General features: G+C 35.3%; 1 protein-coding gene across 1 annotated transcript; it reads left to right on the top strand.

Moving 5' to 3' along the window:
* Positions 1-17016: 17016 nt before the first annotated feature.
* Positions 17017-19221, top strand: LOC104609065 (H/ACA ribonucleoprotein complex subunit 4). The gene has a single exon (XM_010275306.3). The coding sequence runs from the start codon at positions 17159-17161 to the stop codon at positions 18998-19000; it is 1842 nt and encodes a 613-aa protein (XP_010273608.2). The 5' UTR covers positions 17017-17158; the 3' UTR covers positions 19001-19221.
* The last annotated feature ends 8297 nt before the right edge of the window (positions 19222-27518 follow it).

The following is a 27518-nucleotide window of genomic DNA, read 5'->3' as shown; positions in this document are numbered from 1 at the left end:
ATCTTCTCACTTTCTCAATTTTCATTCTCACTCTCAAACTCCTAGGAACTGGCGAACTCAGAACCAGCGCTCAGAATCCCTGGTCGGGCTTCAAGCTCGAGCCCGGGCTTCGGGCTTTTTATGAGGGTCGGGCTCGAGCCCAAGTTGTAGGCCCGTTGGTCGGGTTGGGCTCGAGCTCGGTCTTGAAAATTTTTTGTTAATGAAGAGAAAAAGCCCAGCCCAACCCATGAACAGGTCTACTTCTAGCTTTTTGATGTAGGCCCCACACAAACAGCCTAATGCATATTTGGCGATAAATCTGAAAATTCAAATACACTATTGTTCAACCAAAAAATTGGCTTTCCAATGAAGCTTCTTTTAGTGCCTTCTTCAAAGCAATTCAATCAAAGTTTCTGCCCTCCCAAATGGGGTCCTTGGGTTTAATTTGTTTAAATCGCAAAATTCAGTTGCACTAGTGTAGGTAGGGGTGGCCATGAGCCGAGCTTCTCACAAGCTATTAAAACCGAGCTTTGAGCTGAGCTCAAGTCCAATATATAAGCTTGTTTGCTAATCGAGCCAAGCTCAAGCCCAGTAAAGTTTGGTTCGTGAGCCTCACAAGCCCAATCGAGCCTAATATAATAAATAAATAAATTTTGTTATATATAATAATATTTTTATTTTTATTTATAATAGTAAATAATTTTTATAATTTAATTTTTTGTATGTAAAATAAAAAAATATATTTTTATATGTATAGTTTTTATTTTTTTAGAAAATGTTTGGATTGCAATCGAGCTTGAGCCGAGCCAAGCTCAAACTTGCGAGCATTTGAACCGAGACAAGATCAAGCTTAAGTCCCTAGCTTGAATCGAGCTCGAGCTCAAGCCTAACACTATTTTTGTGAGCCGAGCTCGAATAGCCAAATATTTAACTCGGCACGGCTCGAATCCACCCCTAAGTGTAGATGCATGTGAGTACAAATTCTGGATTAATTTTGCTTTCGATTTGACTTTGTCTTGATTTTGAGAAACTAAAATAAGAAGCAAAATGAAGTGATGCCCACTTTATATAAAAGAGAATGGAGATGACGAGGTTATTTATTTGGGAGTGTATAAGAAGCTATATGATGTTATCCTACTTTATATGAGAAAACTGAGGAATGAGGTGATGCTACAAATTTTTGTCTCCATTTTTGGGATGCAAAATTTGCACTATCAATAAGTGCAAATGAGACAAAAAAGTACAATTCTTGTATCAGATAGGAATGCAAATGATAGCTACAAATAAACAGATAAATAACTGAAATAGGTGCAAGATTTGCACTAAATGAAATAGGTGCAAGATTTGCACCAAAATTTAGATTTACACTGCAAACACACAAGACCTTAGGTTTTGTGCTTTGAGGCTTAACAATGTTTTGCGTCTAGATTATTATTTTTGGAAACCAACTCTTATCAATTGCTTAAAACACTTTTTTGGTTCATTTTTATCTCACAATTCAAAGCTTAAAAAATAAAAATATAAACTCATCTAAATAGAGCCTAAATAATCAAAGCCATTGATCAAAAGTAAGGACTCAGGGGGTGGAGACAGGACAAGGTGCATGTGAAGTTCAATGGCCATATACCAAAGAGAGCATTGTTCAATATAATCAACCGGCTCATCCTCTCTATTGAAGTGATGACAAGCAATTATCTCATGTACCATGTCTTTCTCTGTAGATTTAAAGTATGTGCTTTGAAATTTGAATGTTAAGGTTGTGGATCAAGGCAGAATTCGGAGGCCAATTCCACAAGTTCATTGATTCAATATACTATACCATTTGATTTCGTGGTAGAGTTGAGAAGTAGAACTGGAACTTGTTAGACAGTTGTATGCCCTTAGCTTCAATCAGAATTATGTACATTATGAATTTATTGTAAATGAATAAAGTACACATTTGATTCATATTCCTGTGGTGTGTTTCTGTGTAATACCCTTAAACTGGACACTTAATGAGACTTGTGTTAGTTTAGAATATTCACAGCCATTGGGTAAGTCTGGGGAGATTTATCCTGCCAAGGCTGACACTGGTGTGCGGCCAACTGTTGGGGTGGCTCGTCTCAGCTACTAGGGTGAGACCCGAAGCACGTGCAGTGTAGGATTAATAGAACCTTTGAACCGGACCAGATTTCCAGTATTGCCCTGGACCTTGGAGATAGATGGGCAAAACTGGAAAGTTACACCTAACCCCTAGACTCGATTATGATACTACACTAGATGTCGGATTGGGCTGTCTTTGATGTACCAATTAGTGAGATCCTTAGTGGGGGTCAAAACCTGGGTATGTTGGGACAGTCCGAGAATTCATCTGAGTGGGTGATCATAGTGACAGGATCAGCCCCTTTGTCGGACAAAGGTAATGATTGGGGATGCACTCTCTCTGATGGAAACCAAGACTGTCGGTAGTCGATTTCAATTGTTGAGATTTTGTTTTGCAAAATATATTTATATATATGTTATGGTTTCGAAATGATTTGCAAAAGGTTTTAATTCCCGGGATCCATATAAGCAGAGAATGCAACACTGTTCCTTGCAGTCGAGGGAAAGATCCTCCCTTGTCGGGCAGTGTTTGATCATTATGGGTTGAGAGGTTAAGTGTAAGACCATTGAGGATAATACCTGATGGGCTAATCTTGCATCTGCCCACAGTCCCTGGGTGTTACAAGGAAGCTTGGCCCAGGGACCACTTAGGGTAAGTGTTGGGCCCATAGAACCCATAAGATGGGTTTCGAGGGTGCACTGTCCATAACAGTGTATTCGGCCAGGCCTTGTAACAAAGGCTGGGCTGAACCCATGTGGCTGATGTGTAGATCAATGTTTGGGTCCCACGCCATACAAGGAAGCCCAACTGGGCAGTAGTTTGGAAGGCTAAGTGAGTACATAACCTTAAATGGGCCTTAAGCCCATTTCGAACTGGGCTGATTTGATCAGTCAATTAAAAGGGGCAAATTCTGAGATGGATCAGCTGATAGGATTGGGCCTAGACCTTATCCACTTAGAGAGTCCAAGATCTAAATGAGATTTAGATCTGGAAGCCTCCTAATTAGATTAGGAAATGGTTGATCTGATTTGCAGATAAGATAAGGGTTATCCCTTATCACTTAAAAGGACTTCTAATCCAAATATGATTTGGATTAGCAACTCCTAATGGGATTAGAAGCTGATCCCTTTAAGATTATGAAAGGAGAAAGGGGCGGCAACTGTTAGTGATTGATGCTCAATTCTCTTCAGAGCTGAAAATCACAAGAAGAGAGATTTCTGCACCCTGCGAATACTCTTTTGCCGCCTCCTTCCTATCGCCGCCATTACCTTCAGTTCGATTTCCGGTTCTTGGGAGAAATCAAGATCTGATCTTGATTCCAATCTTTTGGGAAAAGATTGGTTGGAGCTGTACTCACAAGCCATCCAGTTGATTCTTGCGAAGGGTCAAGTTCTTTTGGAAGAACATTGATGATTCTGCTCCATCCTGCACTGCGCCATCTTTAGTGGGAGCAGATTTTGGATCCTTCCTTGGGCGTGAATACCTCCATTGGGAGATATTGTTTCTCCGTATCAGGTACATCCTCCCTCCTATTCCTTTTGGTTCAGATCTGGTTTGGTTCATGGTTCAAGATTGATCCTTGAAAATTTGTTTTTTAAAATAGGGAATTTGATTCCCTGCAAAGATGGGAGAAATTTTTTTTTTGAAATTCGCCCAGTCCATTTCGCAAGACTTGGGCGTCCATGTGATGGATATCCCATCCCTACAGAACTCACTTCCAATACCATTCCTAATCCAAACACAGGCGAAAAGAATTTATGCTACATTTAGACATACATGTTAACTGGTAAGCCACAATTCCATGTTTGGAATTTATATATATATATACAGAAGTAACAGAAAATTGTAATAAAGAATTTGATGAATTTTCTTGAGAACTTTTCCTCAACTTATTTTTCTCTCTTATTTTCTATCAAATCAAAGACAACTTAAATGTGCACCACATGGTATGGCCAAATACTGAGCTACCCATATGGCAAGGAAGCAAGTCATAGGCCTTGTCCATTAATTTAATGTTCCAACAGCCACACATGATGGCAATTTCTACCCTATCCGGTGGCTACCCGCCCCTACCCTCCTCGAGGGGGCAGATCTTTTTTTCCATATATTGTTTGAAAGCATATAAACTTTATGTATTGAGTGATGAATTAATAATATTTTGAAATTTAATGTGAAGAATAATTGCTAGTTTATGTGTTTTTTACATATCTTAATAAAATAATTAGAAATATTGATGTTTATTTGTGTTATTTTAATTATTTATTGCTTATATATGACAAGAAATAATAGGATATTAGATGTGGATTTTAAACCCAACCCACCCCTACCCTTAAATATGGGGAGGGTAAGGTCGGGGAGGGTTTTGCACTTTCATGCGTGGAGAGGGTTTGGATTCTCAAATCCAACCCGCTACGGGTTTTGGGGCAGATACAGATTGGGAGGTTTAGCGAGGCGGGTAGGGTCTAGAATTTAGAAAACCCTCCCCGTTGCCATCCCTAGATTTTCATGTGATATGATGTGTGCCTAAGCTCCTTACTATTTTTAACATTAAACATTGTGTTGAAGGAATTAAGCTTTGTTTGGTTTGAGAGAGAGGGAGAGAGATCTTGAGAATTTTCAAATTTTATGTTTTGCTTGTATATTTTGTCAAACCAAACATAGCCTTAGGGACATATATAAGCCAAATGTCATCATTGTATCCAAACATGATACATATAAGGGACCCATATAGTTAGGATGAGGTTTAAATGACAATGATAGCAAAAGCATTGACATATCGATGGTATTGGGCTTCATTTGATCAAGATCCTCCATTACAATAAAATCAGTTTGAAGTATATAACACCTACGTAGTCTTAGGGACGTCCATGAAGTTTCACAAAAATCACTGTTTTCAAAACCGGACCGGAAAAACTGGGAACCGGTCACTTCACCGGTTTCATTTTTTTCTAAAACTGCTTTTTTCCTTAAAACCGTTGATTTTGGTCAGCAAATCGCTGAACCGACCGATTAATTATTTGAACCGTTCAAATGGTTTTGACCGTTTTTCAAATTTTAAATTTTTTTTTGTCAGAATGGGCCGGTCGTTCGGGTGAACGGTCGGACCGTTCGAACTGGCAACCGGACCCCTAACCAATTCGATCACCGGTTCATTTTTAAAAACCATGCACAAAATCATTAGAAGTCAATACATTTATGTCAATTTTGGACTTGGAATGTTTTTAATAAGACCTAGAAAATGGATGGTCCTAAGGCTCAGTTTGGAAAGAATACAAATGCAAATATATACGATACAAATACATAAAAAATAATACAAAATATAAGGTTTTGCACTCTACATATTTGCATTTATAATCCTTCCAAACTAAGCCTAAAGAATTGCTCTTGAATATTGAAGTTTATTGGTTCGAGTCATGAAAATGCTGACGGCATTTTCATGAAAATACCAAGATGGTCACTTAGTAAGGTGAATAGACCTCACGTGCACCCACCCCACCCCCACTACCCTTCCTCCCCACCAAAATAGTCATGAAAATACCAAAAAGGGCCTTTTGCTATCTAACATCGCAAAGGGCAGTTAGGCTGAAATTTGTCTATAAATGAAAATGAAAATGAAATGTAATCCCTTTTATGATATCAACAAGGCTAATATATCTGGTCAGTAATTAAACTTCCTATTGGTCATTATTATTATCTCCTTTTGAGCAAAAGTTGAGGAACACTTAAACAAAAGCAACTAAATAATAATACATCACTTCAAGGTTTTAAATATAGACACACGCCAATACACCCTATCTGTCTATGTCGGTGCTTTTATTTTATGTTTCACTTTTTTGTTTTTTTTGAAATCGGTTTAGAGGGGCTAGTTTAGGGGCGTATCGGAAAGCATTGACACGATACATATCTACTGATACATGTCAACGGTTTTGGGCAAATTTCCTGTTTGGGGGAAAACCGAAACCGGTCACCTGACCGGTTCCCAGTTTTTTCGGTCCGACCATCCGGTCCGGTTTTGAAAACCTTGCATCACTTACCGCCACCCTTTTAGCCTTTTTTCCCCACCAACCTAGCTAATAACATGTAAATAGATATGTATAATACAAGACCCCTAGTCCCTATGTCTAAGACTAGGATATACAAAATGGTCTAGAAGCTTGAGACCGGAATATGTCCGCACAACACTTACGCTATGTTTGGTTTGAAGGAAAAGGTAGGGAAAGGAAGGGAAAGGTAGGAAAACCAATACAAGGGTTGTAAAGGTTTCCCTACATTTCCTTACCTTTCATTTCCTTTCCCTACCTACATTTTCCTTCAAACAAAACATGGCCTTAGAATCGTGTATTTGGAACTTTTCCATACTTATATATATATTATTTATGGATAGAGCATGTCTTGGCCATACATCAAGAACATTTCCCATACTTGCATATAATATTATTCATGGGGAGATGCTCTCATGGTGGAATGTGGCTATGAGGTCGGTGTGAGGAGTGCTTTGTGAGGAACAAATCCCAATTTAGGGAGATGTTCCCAATGCAAGGCTGCAAGTGTTGTGAGGACGGTGTCAGGATTGAACCCGGTCTCTAGAATCTCACTACTTGCCCCGATCTTTATGTTTATATTAGGTGATGTTTGGCATTAATGATGATTTCCCATAAATCAGCACCACATAGGATCCACATCAGAATTTGAAGAATCAATGATTTTTTTTCTTGTTCGATTAACCGATTATGCCAATTTCTAGGAAATCAATTATTGAAATCAGCCCTTTTCAAGGATTACCTTTTTTGGTGATTTCCTGATTTTTAACTGATTCCAGTTTATTGAGGATGACATGGCATCCAACATGGCATTGAATAATAACTCTAATACAAAAAAATCGGCCCTTGAAAATCAGTACTGAACAAACTCAAAGCTGATTTCTCAAAAATTAGCTTACATGGCATACATGATATCAAACAACAATTTTTTATGATTTTTCAAAAATCATAGTAAATGTGTAGTACTGATATGCGATACTTTAGGAAACATAGTAAATGTGTAGGAGAAAATTCTAAGTTTGGTAGGCCCAATGCCCAAGGCCGGGGGAGGCACTAAATAGGGTGATTAATGGATTCAAAAAAAAAATCCAAGTTTTGGCCCCCCTAGAGGCTCATCACTTGTGCCTTATACCATATTAGTGTAATATTACTTCCTTTTTTTTTCTTTAGGCTGCTTTTGGTAGAGGTGTAAATGAGAATCGGGGCAAACTTTATACCCCGGTTCGATTTTGTAGGCATTTAGTAGAGATGTTAATATACCTCATTAATGAGTGTAAAAGTTCATTCCTGTCAGTATATTCATCGGAAATCAATGGAAAGTTTATATCGATAAAATCGATGTAAAACTTTACCTTTCTTTTCCTCTGTCCAACGGTTACCTCGCATCTCCTCTCCTCTGTCTAACAGTTGCATCTTTTTGTTCAATCGAAGAAGAGAGTGAACCAATGTGATGGCGGTGGCATATTAGAGTTCCGTCCAGAGAGTGAACCAACTCCAACGTATTAGTGAGTGGTGAGCGTATTAGAGTTCGATTGAAGAAGAGAGTATTGGTGAGCGGTGAGCATATCAATGAGCGATGAGCGGCGACGATGTATAAGAGTTCGATCGAAGAAGAGAGTGAACCAGCTCCGAAGTATCAATGAGCAGTGAGCAGCGAGCGGCGTATCTGAGCTCTGTGCAGACCCAGTTCTGGTGTATCAGAGTTCCGGTGGCGGCGAGTAGTGTATCAGCACAAATCACTGTGCAGTGGTAAGATTCACTGCATAAGCATTGCTTGTTCACCTTTTTCCGTCGATACCCAGTTTGAAAATTTACACCATATAAAACCAAATATGATCGGTGTAAATTTTCAAAATCAACCAATCCCAATTTCCACCGATCATTAAACCGGTTCACATTTTTCCGTAGTGTAAAATTTGAATTTACACCTCAAACAAATGCAGCCTTAGGCTCAATTTGGATGGAGTACAAATACAAATATGTAGACTGCAAAACCATGCATTTTCTATTATTTTAACTAGGCCTTAGGGGTACTTTGCTATGTAACACTTCATAGGAACCATAATGGATATATAGGAGAGAAAATTCTAATTTCTTTGTCTCTCTAGGAGATTTGAGTATTTAAGGTTCTTTGAGACATAAGCAAGATCAGACTTATTCCCTTATTATGAGCAAGGTTGAAGGTATAACAATTGTATAGGTAATTTTAAGATATATATTGGAATATGCTTAAAAATGCATGAATATGATGTAAATGACTAGAATGAACAAGAATACATTAGGGCAACTCATATGAATCAAACAAATGCATCAATAACAACAAATCTAAGACTCAGTAAACAAGTTATAAGCACATAAGAATCTAAGACTCAGTAAACAAGTTGTAACCAATATAAATTTTGTGAACTCTTAATATTCATCTTAAAGTTCATAAAGTTGGGTTAAAAGTTAATAATTAATGTCATTTTAATGTAATGTCATGGTGTAGGGCAATAAAGAATTTTTTTTAAGCCAAAAGGCAGATCAAAAGATCCATGAATTACATCTATAGACCTTAGGGCTGTTCATAGCAAGACCCAAACCGACCAATCTGGTCCGGTCCAACCCAAGTTGGCCGGTTTTTCTTCATCACCGGTCGGTTTTGGGTTACAAAAAAGCATAAACCGATGGTTCGGTTCGGTTTCAGTTTTCATGTGTGAAAACTGAAACCGAACCAACCCGAATCGACTTAGATGTTATATATATATATATATATTTCAGCTTTATTTCAGAAATATACATATTATATATAAAATTTCTGATATATAAAATATCAGTTTTAATCCATCAAATTATTTTTAATTTTCAGGCATGCCTTTGCTTTCTTAGACTTGACTCCTTTACTGTTCACATCGAGAGAATCATTCACAAAACTGACCCAAACCGATTCAAACCGACCAGGTCGGTTTTACTTAGTATTGGGTCGGTTTCGGTTTCATTTCTAGGTAAATCGACCAGGTCAGGTCGGTTGAAAAAACGGCAATAAACTGACCCAACCCGACCCGTGAACAGCCCTAGTAGACCTGGCGAAATATGGGGGATGAGTTTGGCCAGGTCATAGCACGTCTATGTTTAAAAGCATAACTTGCTAGCCCATGGGATAGGAGATTAAGGAGCGAGATGTATAGATAAACCTGGAAGAAGAAAAGCAAGATGCAAGATGTTTACACTAAGGCCATGTTTGGTTTGAAGGAAAAGTAGGGAAATTTATACAAGGTTTGTAAAGGTTTTCCTACCTTTCCTTTCATTTCCCTACCTTTTCATTCAAGCCAAACATAGCATAAATGATGGTGGAAAGTAACCTCCAAGGAGGATCCGGTCCTATTTGGTAGAATTCACATCACCCCTATTCGGATCTTCATATTGGATTTGGATCACCCCCTATCTGATTTGAGAAGATCCGATCCGATATATATTATATATTTATAAATATAAATATATATAATACATATATATGTCGTTTATTTATTTATAAATTTGTTATATTATTTGTTTTTTTATAAAAATATGTATACATATGATGAAAATAACTAAAAAATGCTTATATTTTTTTTTACTTTATTTAAACTAGTATATTTTAATTTTCTTTTAATAATTTATTAATTTAAAAAAAAAACAAGTTGGAACGAATTAAATCTGAAAATCCAATTAAATTTAAGTCGAATTCTATCAGATCCAATCAAATCTTTGGATGAGATCATATCCAATATGAACAATGTCGGATCAGATTCAAATATACCTTAATTCTAATCTGATCCAATCCGTTTGGATCCCTAATCAATACCCATCGCCTTCGCACACCTCAGACCCTCCAAAATCGCCCAGCATCGAAAGAGAGCAGTTCTACCAAAGACGAAAGCAACATTATGATCCCTGATAGCCAAGCCTATGGCAGAATGAGTGACACACTATGCACCACCCGTGTTGATTTTCAGGACATCATTCGGGGGTTTAACTTTAGTCCACCACTGAATCATATGAGGACCAGAACTGAGTTGGGTTTGAACAAAAGTGTTCTGGTTAATATCAAAAGACCTTGAGACATTAATGCCAACTAAGGTCTGGTATCGGAGTGAGCACCGGAGCAAAGAAGTTATCACTTGCTTTATAAAAGACAAATTATTTGCAACATATTGTGTATATTATTACTCTTTCTTTTACACATTAACCTCAAATAGGAGAGTTAAGATATAATGCATTAAATACAAAGAAGTAGGGGAGCCAATATTAAATAAGGCGTTAAAATGACTTACAAAAGGAAAAAAAAATACGGGATCAAAAAGTCATGGCGGCATTGGTGGGAGGAGCTTTAGAAGGTTGAACATAAAAGTTTAAAACCCAAGTGATGATGCATGGGCTTTATATAAAACTGAGACAAAGAAGGAGCCCTATCACATTCCAATGCTTCTTATGTTTAGATAGACAACACTGACTTATTTCAAGAGGAGTCCCTAATTGATCATTTATAGAATTTTTCTCAAAATTTAAAACTAATTAGGTTGGACATCATATATGAATAACCATTTTTCCCATTAACTAATGGCGAAGATAAGCATCATCCCAAAAACTTGAAAATGATCGGTATGGTAGCTAGGAGTCTGACTTGGAAAAAAAATTGGAAAATTACAACCATGCCTCCATTCGTGAAGTTGTTCCTTTGAAGAACAGTTCATGATGCACCACCACCAACAATGTGGTGTACAATCTATTGTAAAAATGTAATCAAGAAGGTAGAATGGAATTTATCGGTTTTCACTTTCCGCACTGGAGTGCAAGAGTGTTTGTAGAGAAATTAAGAAATGTAATTTAGACAAGGCTGAGTCGTGACACTTGGTCATTCTCCTTAAAACCGCATTTGTCTACATGATGCAACCGGGTAATTGCAAATCAGTCTCTAAGATAAAACAACCAAAAGGCTTCTGATAGATGTGCATTCACAGAGAGTGATGTCTCTCAAGAACAATGTGCAAGGCACCCGTTCAAAGTGACATAGAGCCAAAATGCGAAAGGACAAAAGAAGAAGAAAATGTTTTCATAAAAATTAAATTTCAAAAGGTTAAAACAATCAATGATAAAATGATACAATGTGGTGCACATGTACATACACACACTCGCACCCTAACCTAGCTTAGCTCAGTGCGCGTGCATGTATGAAAAGGACCCCCAACCACTCTCACATGCATGTGGACATTGTATAGTGCTTTCCTCCTTGCTATGAGTCCCTACCCACGGAGAGAGCAAGTTTAGTGATATATTCAAAACCAACTTTCTTTCAAATAATGTGGAACAAAAGGTCTTCACATGCATTCAAGAGGAGAGAACAAAATAAAGACAAAAACAAACCAAAAGAAGGGAGGGAGGTCAGATTCTTGTAATTTGAATCTTCCCTCCAACAAAACATGTGTTGAGATGTGTGAAGTTATCTTTATATATTGACTAGAGTTTGATTACAATTGTTAACATCAAAGAATAAAGATAACAACTTGCTATAGCATACAAGATAAGGATAAGAAGAGAAAGTAATTAAAATGGATAAGGTTGGTGATCTATAGCTCATGTTAAGTGTCCATGCACAACCATGCAACACAACAGTTATGTTTGGTGTTATTCTCCTTGACATCTCCTTTCAAGGTGAACATGAGGAAGGGAACGTTCAGCTTGCCATAGAGACAAGAAAATCATTGTTCACACAAAGGGGTTTGTCCATGATATTGTAGAGGTAGTCTTTGGAAGAAATAAACTTCATAATGAGTAGTCTTTTGCTTACTTGATCTTGAACAAAGTGGATGCCCAATTCAATTTGTTTGGCCCTAGCATGGAGTACAAGGCTGGCACTCAAGTATGTGATGCCAAGATTATTAAACCATAAGATGGGGGGCTAGGGCAATGGAAAACCTAAGTAATGAACATAGCTATAGGAGTTCATATGTGGCCATTGCAATACTTCTATACTCAATTTTGATACTTGACTTGGATACAATTGGTTGTTTCTGGATGATTAGGAGAGTAGGTTGTTTCCAAGGTAGATGTAGCACCCTATTGAGATTTGTGATCATCCCAATCAACATCGCTGAATGCATGGATGATAGAGAGAAGATGCGAGTGTTAGACAAATGCCATGAAACCTTAGTATCCTCTTTATAGCCTAGGGGTGAGCATGGGTCAGTTTGGTTTGGTTCCATGCATGGCATAACTTAAAACCTACCATTAGGGGTCAGTTTCAGGATTTTGGAACCGGAACCTACCATGTGAAAGTCAATTCTAGCTTTGGTGGTTCCAGGGTCAATTTAGGGTCTACCCGTGGAACCTGTTTTTCTTTACTATCCCACTTATAAAAACATGTTTTGTAAAATATTGATTTTCAATTAATACAATATAAACTTATGTTATTTTTATTGATTAAATTGAGTACTTCATATGTAGATTATTGGAATATATTAATATATGGTTCAAAACTAATTATTATAGTTTAAATTTTATAAATATTGCCCTGTGCATTACTTATTATACACATTCAAATATTAAAATGAAAAACAAATAATCAATCATTTAAGTAACTCAATAGTTAAGTGAGACCATGGTTTTTTTTTGTAATCATGAGTGCTTAAGTTCAAATCTTCACATCCTCAAAAGTATTTTGGGATTTATTTCAAAACAAGTTCGGTTTCACCGAGGTAGGGTAAATCCCTAAACCCTAAAACCAACTTGGAAATTCATAAAAAGCATGGAAATTCGACCATACATTGGAAACATCTTCCATGAATTTAATATAAATATATGAGATTCTCAATGTGTGGGTGGATGCTATTCAAAATTCTATTGCAACATAGTCATAAGGCATTGGGGGTCAAAACTTAAATGCCAATATCATTCACATAAATCAAGAAGAATGTACATGCCAAGAGCCACGTTAAACGAAGAGTGAATATAATCAGATTTGAAACAAATAAGTGTTCGAAAGTGTGACTTGTGGTGCAGACCATTTTGGTATGCACCATGAGAATAGTTGCATCTCAATTAGAGTACTAGCGGGGACCTGTGCGGTGCACGGGATTTATTAAGAAAAAGCTAAATAATAGAAATGGTCATATAATAAAATACCCCTTATAGTTTTATGGATTTGCTAAAATCTACCGTATAGTTAGCATTTTACTAAAACACCACTTATAATTTGCAATGGATTTAATCAATTTTCCATTAGATGATAGTGAAAAATGACAGTGTTGACCCTAATGTTCATTTAAAGAAATTTAATCAAAACAAAATAAAAATACCATTTTTGCCCTTAATAAGACACGGGCATCCACTCTATTGGCTATATTTGGTCAATTTTGTTTTTTATACAAAAAAGTGTTAAGGGTATTTTTATAATAAAAAATCATGGGCCTAATGGCAAAACAAACACTTCTTAATGAAAGGTTAATTAAGTAAATAAGTTGTAAAATATATGGGATGTTTTAGTAAAATGAAAAGTATAAGGTAGGTTTAAGTAAATATGCAAAACTATAAGGTGTGTAGGAATGGCAACGGGGCGGGGATCATATTCCCCTTTCCTGACCCTGATTCTGAAATTAACCCCATCCCTGATCCCTGACGGGAATGGGTTCCCCGTGGGAACCCGAATCCCCAAAATGTTTTCAAATAATAGTATTTTTTAAAATAAATTTATTTAATAAATAAAAATTTTAAATTATAAATAATGTTTTAAATATGTTTTGATATATATATATATATATAATATACATAATATAATAGTATATTTAATATAAATAACATTTAATATATATATATATACATAATCGGGGTCGGGGTCGGGGCGAGGCAAGGACCTTAATCCCCAACCTTGACCCCAACCTCGACCAGGGATTCCTATTAATCCCCGTCTCCGTCCCCTCCCTGCCCCGCCAAAACAATCCCCTGTCCCAGCCCCATCGGGTCGGGGAATTCGGGTCCCCGTCGGGGATGGGGAAAATTGTCATTCCTAAAGTGTGTTCTAATAACTAATAAAAACACATAAGAGTATACAATTGTTTTATATTTTCAACTTTTTAAGTAATTAATAATTATTCATATTTTATATACTACTTTTAATAATTTTTTTATAATACAGAAATAATAGTAATTAACTCAAGTTAGGTTTATTTATCAAATTGATGAAACCGATCAACCCAATTAACTCGTCCCGAGTTGGTCGGTTTTCTAGTATTTTAGGTTGGTTTTGGTTAAAAAATTTCCCAATTCGACCAAGTTGGATTAATTTCACTTTGGCCATTTGTAAACCAACCAAAATCGAACGACCTAACCATATATATATATTATTTTAAATATAATTTTTAATATAGAAAAGTGGAAATTTTCCCATATTTCTTAGTTTAAAATGTTTTATATCATAAATCTAATTTTTACATTTATTTTTTAATAATTGCACTATAATTTTTAAAATTAAATTAAATTTTTAAGTTTAAATCTTTTGAACAGACTGACCAAACAAAAAATTCGACCCAAACCGATACAACTTGTGTGGGTTCGTTCTCACAAAAGGTTAGTTGGTTTTAGCTAACCAACTCCCTAACCTGACCAGGTCAATTTGGTTGGCGAAATAGCCTACGATTGAACCAAACCAACTCATGTATACTCATAATTTCAACTAAATTAATAGTCTTATCTCTGATAAATAACAATAGTTTAATCTTCAATAATTATTGAAAATTTAAAGCAAAAATACACAATTATTAAAAATATATTGATAATGAAAAATACAATAATTACAAAAATACAATAAGTACTAAAAATATAATAACTTAGTCAGTAAATAGTATAATCCCAAATAATAGTTTAATCTCTAATAAATATTAACCAATAACTTATAACAAAAATACAATAAATACAATAAGTACAATAAATTAAATTTAAAAATTTCAACAATAGTAATTTAATCTCCAATAATTATTGAAAGTTTTCTATTAAATAACAAAACAAAATAAATTTATACATAATCACAAAAGATAATAAATATTAATTTTAGTATATATAATTAGATAATAAATACAAATTAAGAGTTTAAAATTATTATTAATAAATATTAATTTTCATGAAAGTTATTCTCTCAAATTATTACTTGATATAAGTGAAATTAATTATTTACAATATCATGTAAAAATATTAAATTATTATTAATTTCAATATTATGTTATAATCAATTTTCTACTTTTTAGATTTTTTTTTAATTTATTACATAATTTCATTATTAATTTTGTAATATATTGAATTATTATTAATTTCAATATATTTTGTGTTTTTAATAAATATTTTAAACTTATTATAGAATTTTGTTAGAATATTTAAATAATTCTTAAATTTTTAATCCCAACTTTGTTTAGATAGATATAGATAAAAAGTAGGGGAGAGGATAAATAGGAATTAGAGATAATGTAGGAGAGAAACTCTCTAGTAAATTAGAGATAATTTTGGAGATAAATAGGAATTTGAGATAATTTCGAAGATAAATAGGAATTAGAGATAGTTTTGGAGAAAGTGGGAGAGGTAGTTTAGGAGTAATTTTACGAGAAAATATTATTTAGGTTATTGGAAAAGTGCATCTCATCAGTTGTTTCAAAAATGAAATGAAATAATAAAAATAAAAAATTCAAAAAAAAGAAAAACTTTCTTGACAGCTTTGTTTTAATATATATATATATACATATTTATATTTATATAGATATAGATAGATAGATAGTGTGGATTGATCTACAATATATCATGGATTGGTCCACATTGTATAACAATTTGTCGTCTATCAAAAACACTTTGTTTGTTCCCTTCCACTATAATGAAATACCAAAAGAATTATCCATTACTTTACATTTTAGCTTAGCTAAATTATTTCACCCAAAAGATTACCATCGGAGAATACCGCCATTGAGAGCACTGCCATTTCTACCATTCCTTCATCACTTTTACTCTTTACATTTAATAATTTTTTATTTAAAAAAAATGACCAAAATGTCCGTCCATCTAGGTCAAGGACGGTTTGAAAATTATGGTTTTTATGCTTTTGGATTTTCACTATTCAAAGGTTTTTTCTACTGTGGGCTTTATTCAAGCATGTGTGATATATTCCTTTTTTTTTCCATTTTCTACTTTGGTTGAGTTAGGAAGGAGTACAAATGTAAATATGTACAGTGCAAATACATACAAAATAATACAAAATACAAGGTTTTGCACTCTACATATTTGTATTTGTACTCCAAACTCAGCCTTTTGTTTTTTTTTGTGTTTGGTCTTTTTCTTTAAGATCCTCCAAAATGGTCTAGGGTTTACCACCATTTTATTTATTCCCTTTTGTTTTTTCTTTGGATTTTCTTGTACAAGTTTTTTTTTTTACAAGACGATCTACTTTTATCTCTTTCTTTGATTGTATGTATGTTTGGCTCCGTCTCAAAGCAGTTACACTTGATTTTTTTTTATTTTTTCCTTGGTTTTTCCAGTTTGGTGGATTTACTGCCATTTTTTTTTTGTGTTTAAAGTCACTTTGGATTTATTTTTCAAGGTTTTGATATCCCTTGCAATGTCCACCATTCCCATAGGACTACAAAGTTATTTCATCTAATTATTGACATTTAGAAAAAATGACCTGGAAACAAAACCGTTATGGCCACTGGTTTTCAGGTCAACGGTTCGACTGTCTGGTCTTCGAATGGCCCGTTCTGACAATAAAAATTAAAAAAATAATTAAAAATAAGAATGGTCAAAAACCATTGAACAAATCGTTGACTGATTCAATGATTTTTGGCCAGAGACCAGGTTTGGGTACGGAACCGGTTGCAACCCAGAAGGTGTTAATCACTTGATCCCCATAGCCCAACGGCCCAAACACACAAATGGTAAAATCTCACAAAACCCTCTCACTCTAAAACCCTAGAAACCCCCCAGTATCCTCACCTTTCATTCTCTCCCTCTCACTCTCTGTCTCGAGCGCGCGCACACACACACAGACGACTCACTCAGATTGTCAGACATGTCCGAGATTGAGTTCTCGCGCTCAGAAAAGAAGAAGAAGAAGAAGAAAAGCAGCGGCATCAACGAAGAGGGTCAAGAAGAAAATGGAGGAACCAAATCTCTGGTACCCTTCGATTCTGCGCCGACCCAGAACGACGATTACCTGATCAAACCTCAGAGCTTCACTCCTTCCTTAGACACCTCCCAGTGGCCAATCCTCCTCAAGAATTACGACCGCCTTAACGTCCGCACCGGTCACTACACTCCTCTTCCCTCCGGTTACTCTCCTCTCAAGCGCCCCCTTGATCAGTACATACAGTACGGTATCATCAATCTCGACAAACCTGCTAACCCATCTTCTCACGAAGTTGTGGCCTGGATTAAACGTATTCTCCGAGTTGATAAGACCGGCCATAGCGGAACCCTTGATCCGAAAGTCACTGGCAACCTCATCGTTTGCATCAACAGGGCGACCCGACTCGTAAAATCTCAACAGGGTGCCGGAAAAGAGTACGTCTGCGTTGCCCGGCTTCATTCTGCGGTGCCCGATGTCGGCAAGGTGGCTCGAGCACTTGAGACGCTTACTGGAGCTCTGTTTCAGCGGCCGCCGCTGATTTCTGCTGTCAAGCGCCAGCTTCGGATTCGAACGATTTACGAAAGTAAGCTTCTCGAGTATGACCCAGATAAACATTTGGTTGTTTTTTGGATTTCTTGCGAGGCAGGTACCTATGTAAGGACGCTTTGTGTTCATTTGGGTCTGATTTTGGGCGTCGGAGGGCATATGCAGGAGCTCCGGCGTGTTCGGTCCGGTATTTCGGGTGAGAAGGATAACATGGTTACCATGCACGATGTGATGGATGCTCAGTGGCTTTATGATAATTACAGAGATGAGAGTTATCTGAGGCGGGTTATCATGCCCCTTGAAGTACTGTTGACGAGTTACAAGAGGTTAGTTGTGAAGGATTCGGCGGTTAATGCTATCTGTTACGGTGCCAAGCTGATGATACCAGGGTTACTGAGGTTTGAAAATGATATTGAAGTTGGTGAGGAGGTTGTGCTGATGACCACCAAGGGGGAGGCAATTGCATTGGGTATTGCGGAGATGACAACAGCAGTAATGGCGACTTGTGATCACGGTGTGGTGGCAAGGATTAAGAGGGTAGTGATGGATCGAGATACTTATCCAAGAAAATGGGGATTGGGGCCGAGGGCTTCAATGAAGAAGAAGCTGATTGCAGATGGCAAGTTGGATAAACATGGAAAGCCAAATGAGAAGACACCAGCAGAGTGGCTAAGAAATGTGGTGCTTCCTACAGGAGGTGATTCTATGGTTGCAGGTCTTGCCGCTGCACCAGTTCCTGAGAAGGGTGAAACCGTTATAGTTGAGGAAGAAAAGAAAAAGAAGAAGAAACATAAGGAGGGGGAAGATGGGGAAGGCCGTAAACGTAAGTTAGATGAAGACAAGAATAGCCCTGTTCCTGTTCCTGCCAAAAAGGTAAAAGTTGAAGAAGGTGTTGAGAAGGTGAAGGAGGAGATAGAGGAAGTAGTTGAAACTGAGAAGGACAAGAAGAAAAAGAAGAAGAAAAACAAAGAAAATGGTGAAATTGGAGGATCCTCTGATACAGAGAAGGCAGAGAAAAAGAAAAAGAAGGATAAGGTAAAGGACGAATCCGAATCCTCTGAAGTTGAAAAGTCTGAGAAGAAGAAAAAGAAGAAGAAAAGCAAAAAGGCTGAGGATGGTGATGCCTCTGGATTGCTTACAAGCACTGGTGGCAGTGATGAGGATGCAGATAGAAGTGAGAAGAAAAAGAAGAAGGAGAAGAAGAAGAAGAATAAAGATGCAGATGAACAAAATAGTTGAATTGTATCAGGATGCTTTTGCTCAAGAAACACTTAGCTGTATGTTTATTTAGATTTAACTTATTTTCAATTGGTTTTGGCAGCTTTTGTAATCCTTCGTAAGTTCTGTGCAGGACTATTTTTCGCATTTTAGTTCTGCACAATAGACAGGTTCTGAGCTGAATTGATATTTGAATTGAAATTATGAAATCATATCTTGTCTGTAGAATCTTTTTAAGTGAATTTTCATATTCTTGTAGGAAAGGAAAAATGGCTGGATTGGTTTATATTATGATTTATGAGTATGCTAGTTTTTACAGAATTTGGGTTTAATTTTTATTTATAAAAAAAAAGTATGCTGTAAACACAGATTTTTTGTGTCGACAGATCAACCTTGCACAGCCAGGAACTATACATCAGAATTCACAAAAGGATCCCCAAAAAATCATTTTAACAAAGTATACCGAAAGCAAGATTCAAAAAAACTGATCAGCTTATCCGATTAGTCGAAAAGGATGCTGTTTTCAAAAATACATGATTGGTTTGTAACAAAACAGGCTTTTACCAATGTATAATTGGTCCCAGGTCATGATATACCACTCTACCTCCATAGAAACTGGTCCATAATACCTGCCTTTCAGTGCAAACATCTGCAATTCAAATAAAATCTTACTAACTTCTCGAATTTCCCAATCAAACAGGTTTCTGTGGAACTTTGGAGTCCAAAAGCTTTTGCCCCCATCCAATTGTAGTTCTGCCCTCCCCTTCTGCAATTGTATGTTTATTTAGGTTTAACTTATTTTTAATTGGTTTTGGCAGCTTATTAATCCTTTGTAAGTTCTGTGCAGGACTATTTTTCATATTTTAGTTCTGCACAATAGACAGATTCTGAGCTAATTTGATATTTGAATTGAAATTATGAAATCATATCTAGTCTGTAGTATCTTTTTCTGTGAATTGTCATATTCTTGTAGGAAATGAAAAATGACTAGCTTGGTTTATATTATGATTTACGAGTATGCTCGTTTTTACAGAATTCAGGTTTAATTTTATGATTGTTAAAGTAGGCTTTTCCCATGGACGATGGATCAATATCACATAAAATCAGAATGAATATTATGGTATAAGATTGGTTTGTAACAAAACAGGCTTTTACCAATGTATAATTAGTCACAGGTCATGATATCCCTCTCCACCTCCATAGATGCTGGTCCATCATACCTGCCTTTCAGTGGAAACATGATATCCCTCTCCACTAAATTGTAGTGCTGCCACTCCCCTTCTGCAATTGCATAGAGGCTTGGGAAAATGTCCATGAAGGGCCTGTTGGCATACCAAGCATCCAGGATCAACCTCCCATCTCAGAGGTCATATCAATAATAAAAGAATCTTAGGCTTTCTCTCTTCCATACTGAGCATCCTAAGGATGTAAACCTTTGTCCTGGATCCTATCCACCATTTGTAATCCCAAATTTGGCTCCAATAGGCTGCCTCTAGCTGCTCTTTTGTTTCTCTTTTTTATTGCCAATGTCATTTGCCAAGGAGAGCCACATTCATATCCTTCAACTTGCAAAATCCTAAGCCACTGCCTGATTTTGTGAATTAGTTTCTATCCAATCCACAAAATGAACCTTGTCTTCAACCCTACTGTTCTTCCATGAAAAGTGCCTCTAATTTTTTTCTAGGTTTTTCCTTTATTATAATAATTTTCCCTCCTTTTGATAAATAATTCGACTTCCATGACTTCATGAGGACAACTTCCTCTCAAAGAGTCCAATTACAAGGTTCCAAATTACACTACATTTGCACTTAGTAGCAACTTGCAATCCAACATATTTAAACCCCCCAAACTGCCCAACAGGAATTTGGTCATATACCTTCTCACATCAACTTTACATTGTAACCCAGACTGGGTCTGTCTTATGGATTCTTCTTTATTACCATAACTATAATCTCAACTCTGTTCAGGGATATTAAAAGATGAATAAACTGCAAATTCAAGTATGAAAAGTTCCCACTGTGGTTTATTGACTTTTTATTCATTTTTTAGGTTGGTAATAACTACCACATTGTGAATGTGTTAAAATATATGGCCATGTTGATCAACAACATATGAATTGACTGGAGTGGTTTTAACCAATCTCGTTCATGCTTAAGAATACCTTACAAGGAACTCCATTGATAAGCCCTAGTTATTGACAGTCAGAAAAAAAAAAGAAAAGAATAGAGAAAACATTTGCTTTTATCTTACAAGCTCACCTATGCAGTAACTTTTAAGAATCCCACTGATCTATTTTCTGAAAGCATGACAATGTAATGACTAATGAGGTTCATTTTTGTTGCATAGTTGAAGGCTGAATGGAATGATCTGGTGGATATCCATATTTTTATGAAAAGTCCTTATTTATTAATGCCCTTTTACCTCGAAGTCCTGAACAAAATATGTTTGTGGCTTGACTGCAGCAGTCAAATGAAAAGAAATAGACGGACTCCAAATCTGTACGTTGGTCCTACAATCCTGAATGTGCATCCTAATTGTAGCAGTCCCTTTTGGTTTTAGCTTTAAAAGGACAGTCTCTATTGTTCTCCCGACTTCCCAAGGAGAACACCTTCAATAAGTAGGGCTATTACCCAATGATAGTCTTGACCAGCAGTACTAAAGTACAATAATACAATATAAAGAATCATCAATTTGGTCTTACAATTCCTAAAGTTGCAATGCCTTTTCTATCTCACTGTTGTCCTTTCCTTGGGATGCACTTCCCTAGGTGAGTAATTATATAGATTGATAATTACTAAATGATGTTGCTTGTATTCTTTTAAGTTTTCATAATAAATGAGACAATTTATTTGGCGTTCTTCCTTATTTCTGGTCTTCTTATTTTGTTGTCTCTCCTACTTGTTTAATTGTTGAAGGCTTGATGCATGACTCACAGATTTGGAGCAGTTGAACTTAATGTGTCAGAATGTTATGTTCTAAATTCTAATGTTATGTGACCATCTTTCCTTGTGCCTTTCTTCTGTCAAGACATTGATTTTCTCTTTTCTTGCCATGAGTTCTTCATTCGTAGACTCTTTTTGTCTTTTTGTCTTTTTTTTTGATAAGCACCAGCTTCATTGGTTGACTGTTATTCTACAATTTCCATATGGATGTCTACATGATGGCTATATATACCTGGATACCTGCACAAGGGTGTCGTATCATGTATGATGCTTCAATTTTTAGTGTAAATTCCATATCAGACACCATCTCCAATCCATGTTTGCATTTGGGCAACATAGCATGACAAAATCAAGCAAAATAGATAATGAGGTTGTCATTAGACTGAAAATGCAATAGACTAGACTTAAAAATAAAATAATGGAACAAGAAAAGCAGACTTAAAGTTGTTGTGTGTAAATAAATAAATAAATAAAATTAACAGCATGCACCTTAGGGACCTATGATATTTCAAGTTAATGTCTGATTCTTTTTTTTAGTTACTAAACCCTTGATGACAGAACAACTTATATGGCATCAAATTTTTGACTACTTTTTTTTGTCAGAAAGGTAAATTTTATTGAAAATCCAGAAGATGGTGCTTATGTACAAGGTATACATAGTTCTGTATAGGAATAAAATAATAATGAAAAAAACATCCTTTTCCATCCCTTTGTTTCACTGATAGCATCATTGTATTACAATATTAACCCAATGGATATTCTCCCCAAGACAGCTGTTGTCTACACACCTCTTCACAAGCTAGGGAATTAGAACCCGAAGTATTTATGCTTGTGTTCTTTGACATAGTTGTCTTGCTACCCTAAACCCTAATCATGTTCCTTAGGGCCCAAGGACCTTCTGCCTCTCATCTTTGCCAGCTTATGATTGATCTTGAAAAATCTGAAAAGCCTAAATGCACTGTTGTTCGGCCAAAAAATTGGCTTTCCAGTGAAGCTTCTTTTAGTAGCTTCTTCAAATCTATTCAATCAAAGTTTCTGCCTACCCAAACAGGCCCTTAGTCTTAGTTTGTTTGCAGTGCAAAATTCAGTTGCACCAGTGTAGATGCATGTGAGTGCAAATTCTGGTTTAATTTTGTTTTGATTTGACTTTGTCTTATTTTTGAGAAAGTAAAATAGGAAGTAAAATGGAGTGGTGCCCAAGAGAATAGAGATTAGGATGTTATTTGTTTGGGAGTGTATAAGAAGAACCTACATGATGTTATCCCTGGTTTATATGAGAAAACATTCAGGAAGTGCTGGTACAAATTTTGTATCCATTTTTGGGATGCAAAATTTGAACTGTAAATGGGTGCAAATGAGACAAAAAAAGTACAATTCTTGTATCAGATAGGAATGCAGATGGTAGCTACAAATAAACAGATACACAACTGAAATAGATGCAAGATTTACACTGCAAACACACAAGACCTTAGGCTTTGTGCTTTGAGGCTTAACAATGTTTTGCGTCTAGATTATTATTTTTGGAAACCAACTCTTATCAAATGCTCAAAACACATTTTTATTTTTATCTCACAATCCAAAGCTTAAAAAAATAAAAATAAAAACTCATCCAAATAGAGACTAAATAATCAAAGCCATTGGGGTGGAGACAGAACAAGGTGCATGTGAAATTCAATGGCCATATACCAAAGAGAGCATTGTTCAATAGAATCAAGATCAACCCACTCATCCTCTCTATAGAATTGATGACAAGCAATTATCTCATGTACCATGTGTTTGTAGTGTAAATCTAAATTTTTCGTTCAGCACCAGCTTCCCTCTTATGCTGCGTTTGGAAACAATGCAAATAAGTGTGAATGCAAATATGTACAGTATAAAATGGTTCATATAAATTGCAAATTGAGTTTGTTTTACACTGACAAATTTATCTTCTTACCAAACAGATTTTTAACTGTAGTGGATGCAAACATGAATTCCAATAAAACATATGCGTTTTTTTTTTACTTCTTTTTTATAGATGTACTTTTACATCTATAAATGTAATGTTGCCAAACACAGGCAAAAGTGCATATTTACCCTGAAGACTTACACTTTTTTCACTCTTCCTCTTCTTTCCACTTGACTTCCTGTGGAAGAATCTTCATCAATTAGTGTCAAATAAATCTATTAATGGGCTATGTCACGCTGGGTTTGGACTGGACTTTGCCTCTTTATTAATAGAAAATGTCCAAGCCTGGTTCATACATAAAATCTTTTACCTATATTGTAATTTAATAAACTAATGCATGTATATATAATGTTATCAATCCCGACTTATTATTGTAAGCCCAAGCTCAAGCTTATGGGCCTGAAATTCTGTCCAAGCCCAATCAAGAACAGGCTAGGTCGGGCCAACCTGTCGTGCTACCCAATCCATGAAATAGGTCTAGTGTCGAATCAATCAATTGTGGCTTATTTGGCAAGGGTATTCTCTCTTTTCAGTTGCTAAAAACCCTCAAGTCCTCTTTGTCTTTGTCAATGTCACTCACGAACGATAGATTCATTTCTTACTCCTGCTTTTCTTCAATTTCATCATTTTAGGGTTCTGCATTTTTTTTTTCATTTTGTATCTTTATTTATATTTTTGTAATATTTTCTTCTTTCTTATAATTTTTGTTATTTTTTTGTTTGCTATGTTTATTTATAATTGTTGTTATATTTTCTTATAATTTTTGCTTTGTTTGTTTTCTATGTTTTTTGATATATTTTGTTATATTTTTATGTAATTTATGTTATATTCTATTTTTCTAGGATTAATGAGTTGCACGGATTGGATTGGGTTATGGTGGTTTTGGGTTGAAGCCAACCTATTTAAATTTTCCTAAATAGGCTAGTAGATACGTAACAAAAACATAGTGGGTCAAACGGGTTGGGTTGAAGCTCAACCCAAATCCAATCCAACCCAACCATCTAATTGCCTCCCCTAAAGGTGATTAGTAAATATGTAAAAAAGAAAAAAAAAAGATCCAAGTTTAGGCCCGCAGGAGACCCTCTAAGTAAGTAGCGAAAAAAAAGATGTGTCCAAGGCCAAGATCCCCTAACTCTGCCCCTAAGAGAAGGGAGAAGGGAAAGGGGGGTAACATTAAATAGGGTGACACCTGTAAGAGCCTTCTAAAGTGTTTAAAGGATATGTGAGACACTATAGGAAGCATAGTGAATGTGTAGGAGAAATTTCCAAGTTGGGTGGGCTCAATTCTCAAGGCCTAGGGGAGGCACTAAATAGGGTGATTAACGGATATCAAACACACACAAAAAACAATAAAACCAAGTTTAGGCCCCCTAGAGGCTTACCATATTAGTGTAATATTTCTTCCTTTTCTTTTTCTTAGCGGGGTACTCTGCTATGTAACAACTAACACTTCATAGGAACAATGGTGGATGTGCGTGCAGGAGAGAAAATTCCAAGTTCGCTCTCCAGGAGATTTGCATATTTAAGGTCAATAAGTGGGTTGATCACATACTTCACAATTTACCCTACCTACTATTATTTACCTTAGGAGTACCGTTGGAAAATACCGCCACTAAGAGCATCGTAATTACTACCATTCCTAGTACTACTACTCTTCACATCTAATAATTTTTAACTAATTACTCAATAAATCTTTTATTTTTAAAAATAAGACATATTAATCTTTTATTAAAATGAAGGTTTTACAAATTCTTTCACTATTTTTAATAATTATTTATATTATAGATAATTAATACTATTTTGTATTATTCATGATTTATTTTTTAATTATTTATATTGCTTGGAAACATAAAATAGTTTTATTTTTTATCAATTGGACAGATCATCTCACTAGTTGTATGTGAAATGTATGGAATAAAAAACAAAATGTGGATTGAACTATACACCTTGTAAAACACCTATAGGGTGTGGTGTAATTTGGTCCACCCATTTTTGTCCACAGTGCATCGTGTATTGTGGTGTGATACATACATACAGTGTAGATAAAAACACACAATTAAATTTCTTATCCAAACTTTGATAGAATATAAAATTTTCTATCAAAATAAAGACTTAAACATACCTCCTTACTATTTTTTAGAAAAGACTTAAATATACCTTGTGACTTTTTTATACTTCATTTTGTTTCAAAATTTCAAAGCATACCCTAGCCAATGGACTGATCCTTCTACCCTATGAGTTTTTTATTGAATATTCACCTTAATGAATAGAAACACACATTTGTTTATAGAGGAGATAAAGGAATTACAAGACATGTTATTTTTAACTTAGAGATGGGAGTGGTGAAGGTGAAGGTAGAGAACTCCATTACTATCAATCCATCCCAAGGCAGTGATGGTGGGTGGCGAATTCATCATTTCAGTCTAAGTGCAACAACCTGCTTTGTCTAATTATGATACCATATTGTCATCCATCAAAAATTCAAAACCCAATTGCTTACTAAGCACCGCACGCATTTAAAAGAGAAATTATATGCTCTTGGACTCGCTGTAGGGATGTAAACAGATCATATCCAACTAGAAGATCTGATCGGATCTCATAAATATTAATTCAAATTCAAATCCACCAAGATGTCAAATATTGAATCTGATCTGATTTAATTTGTTTTTTAATAATAAATTATTAAAGGGGTTATTGCCGGGCAACTTTTGGCCCCTAATATCAATAAAAATAATTAATTGAATATAATTTTTGAAAAATGTTAACTTTTAAAAAAATATAAAAAAAGGGTAATATACTGTTCACTTTTTTCCTCTTCCGAACGATGAACATCGGGTGGCAAATCTCTCCCACCTCTCTCTCTCTCTCTCTCCCTTCTTCTTCTTCTTCTTCTTCTTCTTCTTTCTTTGTTCTTCCAAACTCAGAGCAGAGCAGAGATCCCTCTCCACTTTGCTTTGTTGTGAATGGTGAGAAATAAAAAGAGAGAGAGAGAGAGAACTCATTAAATAATATTAAATTAATGTTAATATTATTATATAATTGTTAAGTTTTGATTATTACTTTTATTAATATTAATTATTATTTATATTATTACTTATTATCAAATGTTATTAATATTGTTGTTAATATTATAAAATATCATTAATTTTACTATTCATTTATTATTAATATTAATGTTATTATGTGTTATTTAATATTATTAATTATTATTAATATTAATTATTAAAATTCTTAGCAATTTACTATTATTATTATATTATGTATATTACTAAAAAATAAATATCATTTTTTAATGATTAATGACATATGTTATCTTAAATGTTGTAGTTGAGAAACATGGAATCAAACACAAGAAATGCACTACACCTTGATCCACACATTTTTATCCACATTGTAAAACAACTACCCTATTGGGATGTGGTGTGTTTCATATTTACTTACCACCCAATTTCTCATTTATGCTACAAATACCTCCTAAGTCAATTTATGAAAAATAAAAGTTACCCAATAAATAAATTGTACGGTTTCTGATACCCTAATCCCAATCTCAACACTAACCCGGCCCAGTTGCAAGCCAGAAGGTGTTATCACTCGATCCCCATAGCCCGGCCCAAACAGACACAAATAGTAAAATCTCACAAAACCCTCA

This window comes from Nelumbo nucifera, chromosome 3 (assembly GCF_055504915.1).
Source record: "Nelumbo nucifera cultivar China Antique chromosome 3, China Antique-T2T, whole genome shotgun sequence".
Classification (NCBI taxonomy): domain Eukaryota; kingdom Viridiplantae; phylum Streptophyta; class Magnoliopsida; order Proteales; family Nelumbonaceae; genus Nelumbo; species Nelumbo nucifera.
The sequence above is the reverse complement of the archived record's forward strand: the minus strand, read 5'-3'. Positions and strand labels throughout refer to the sequence as shown.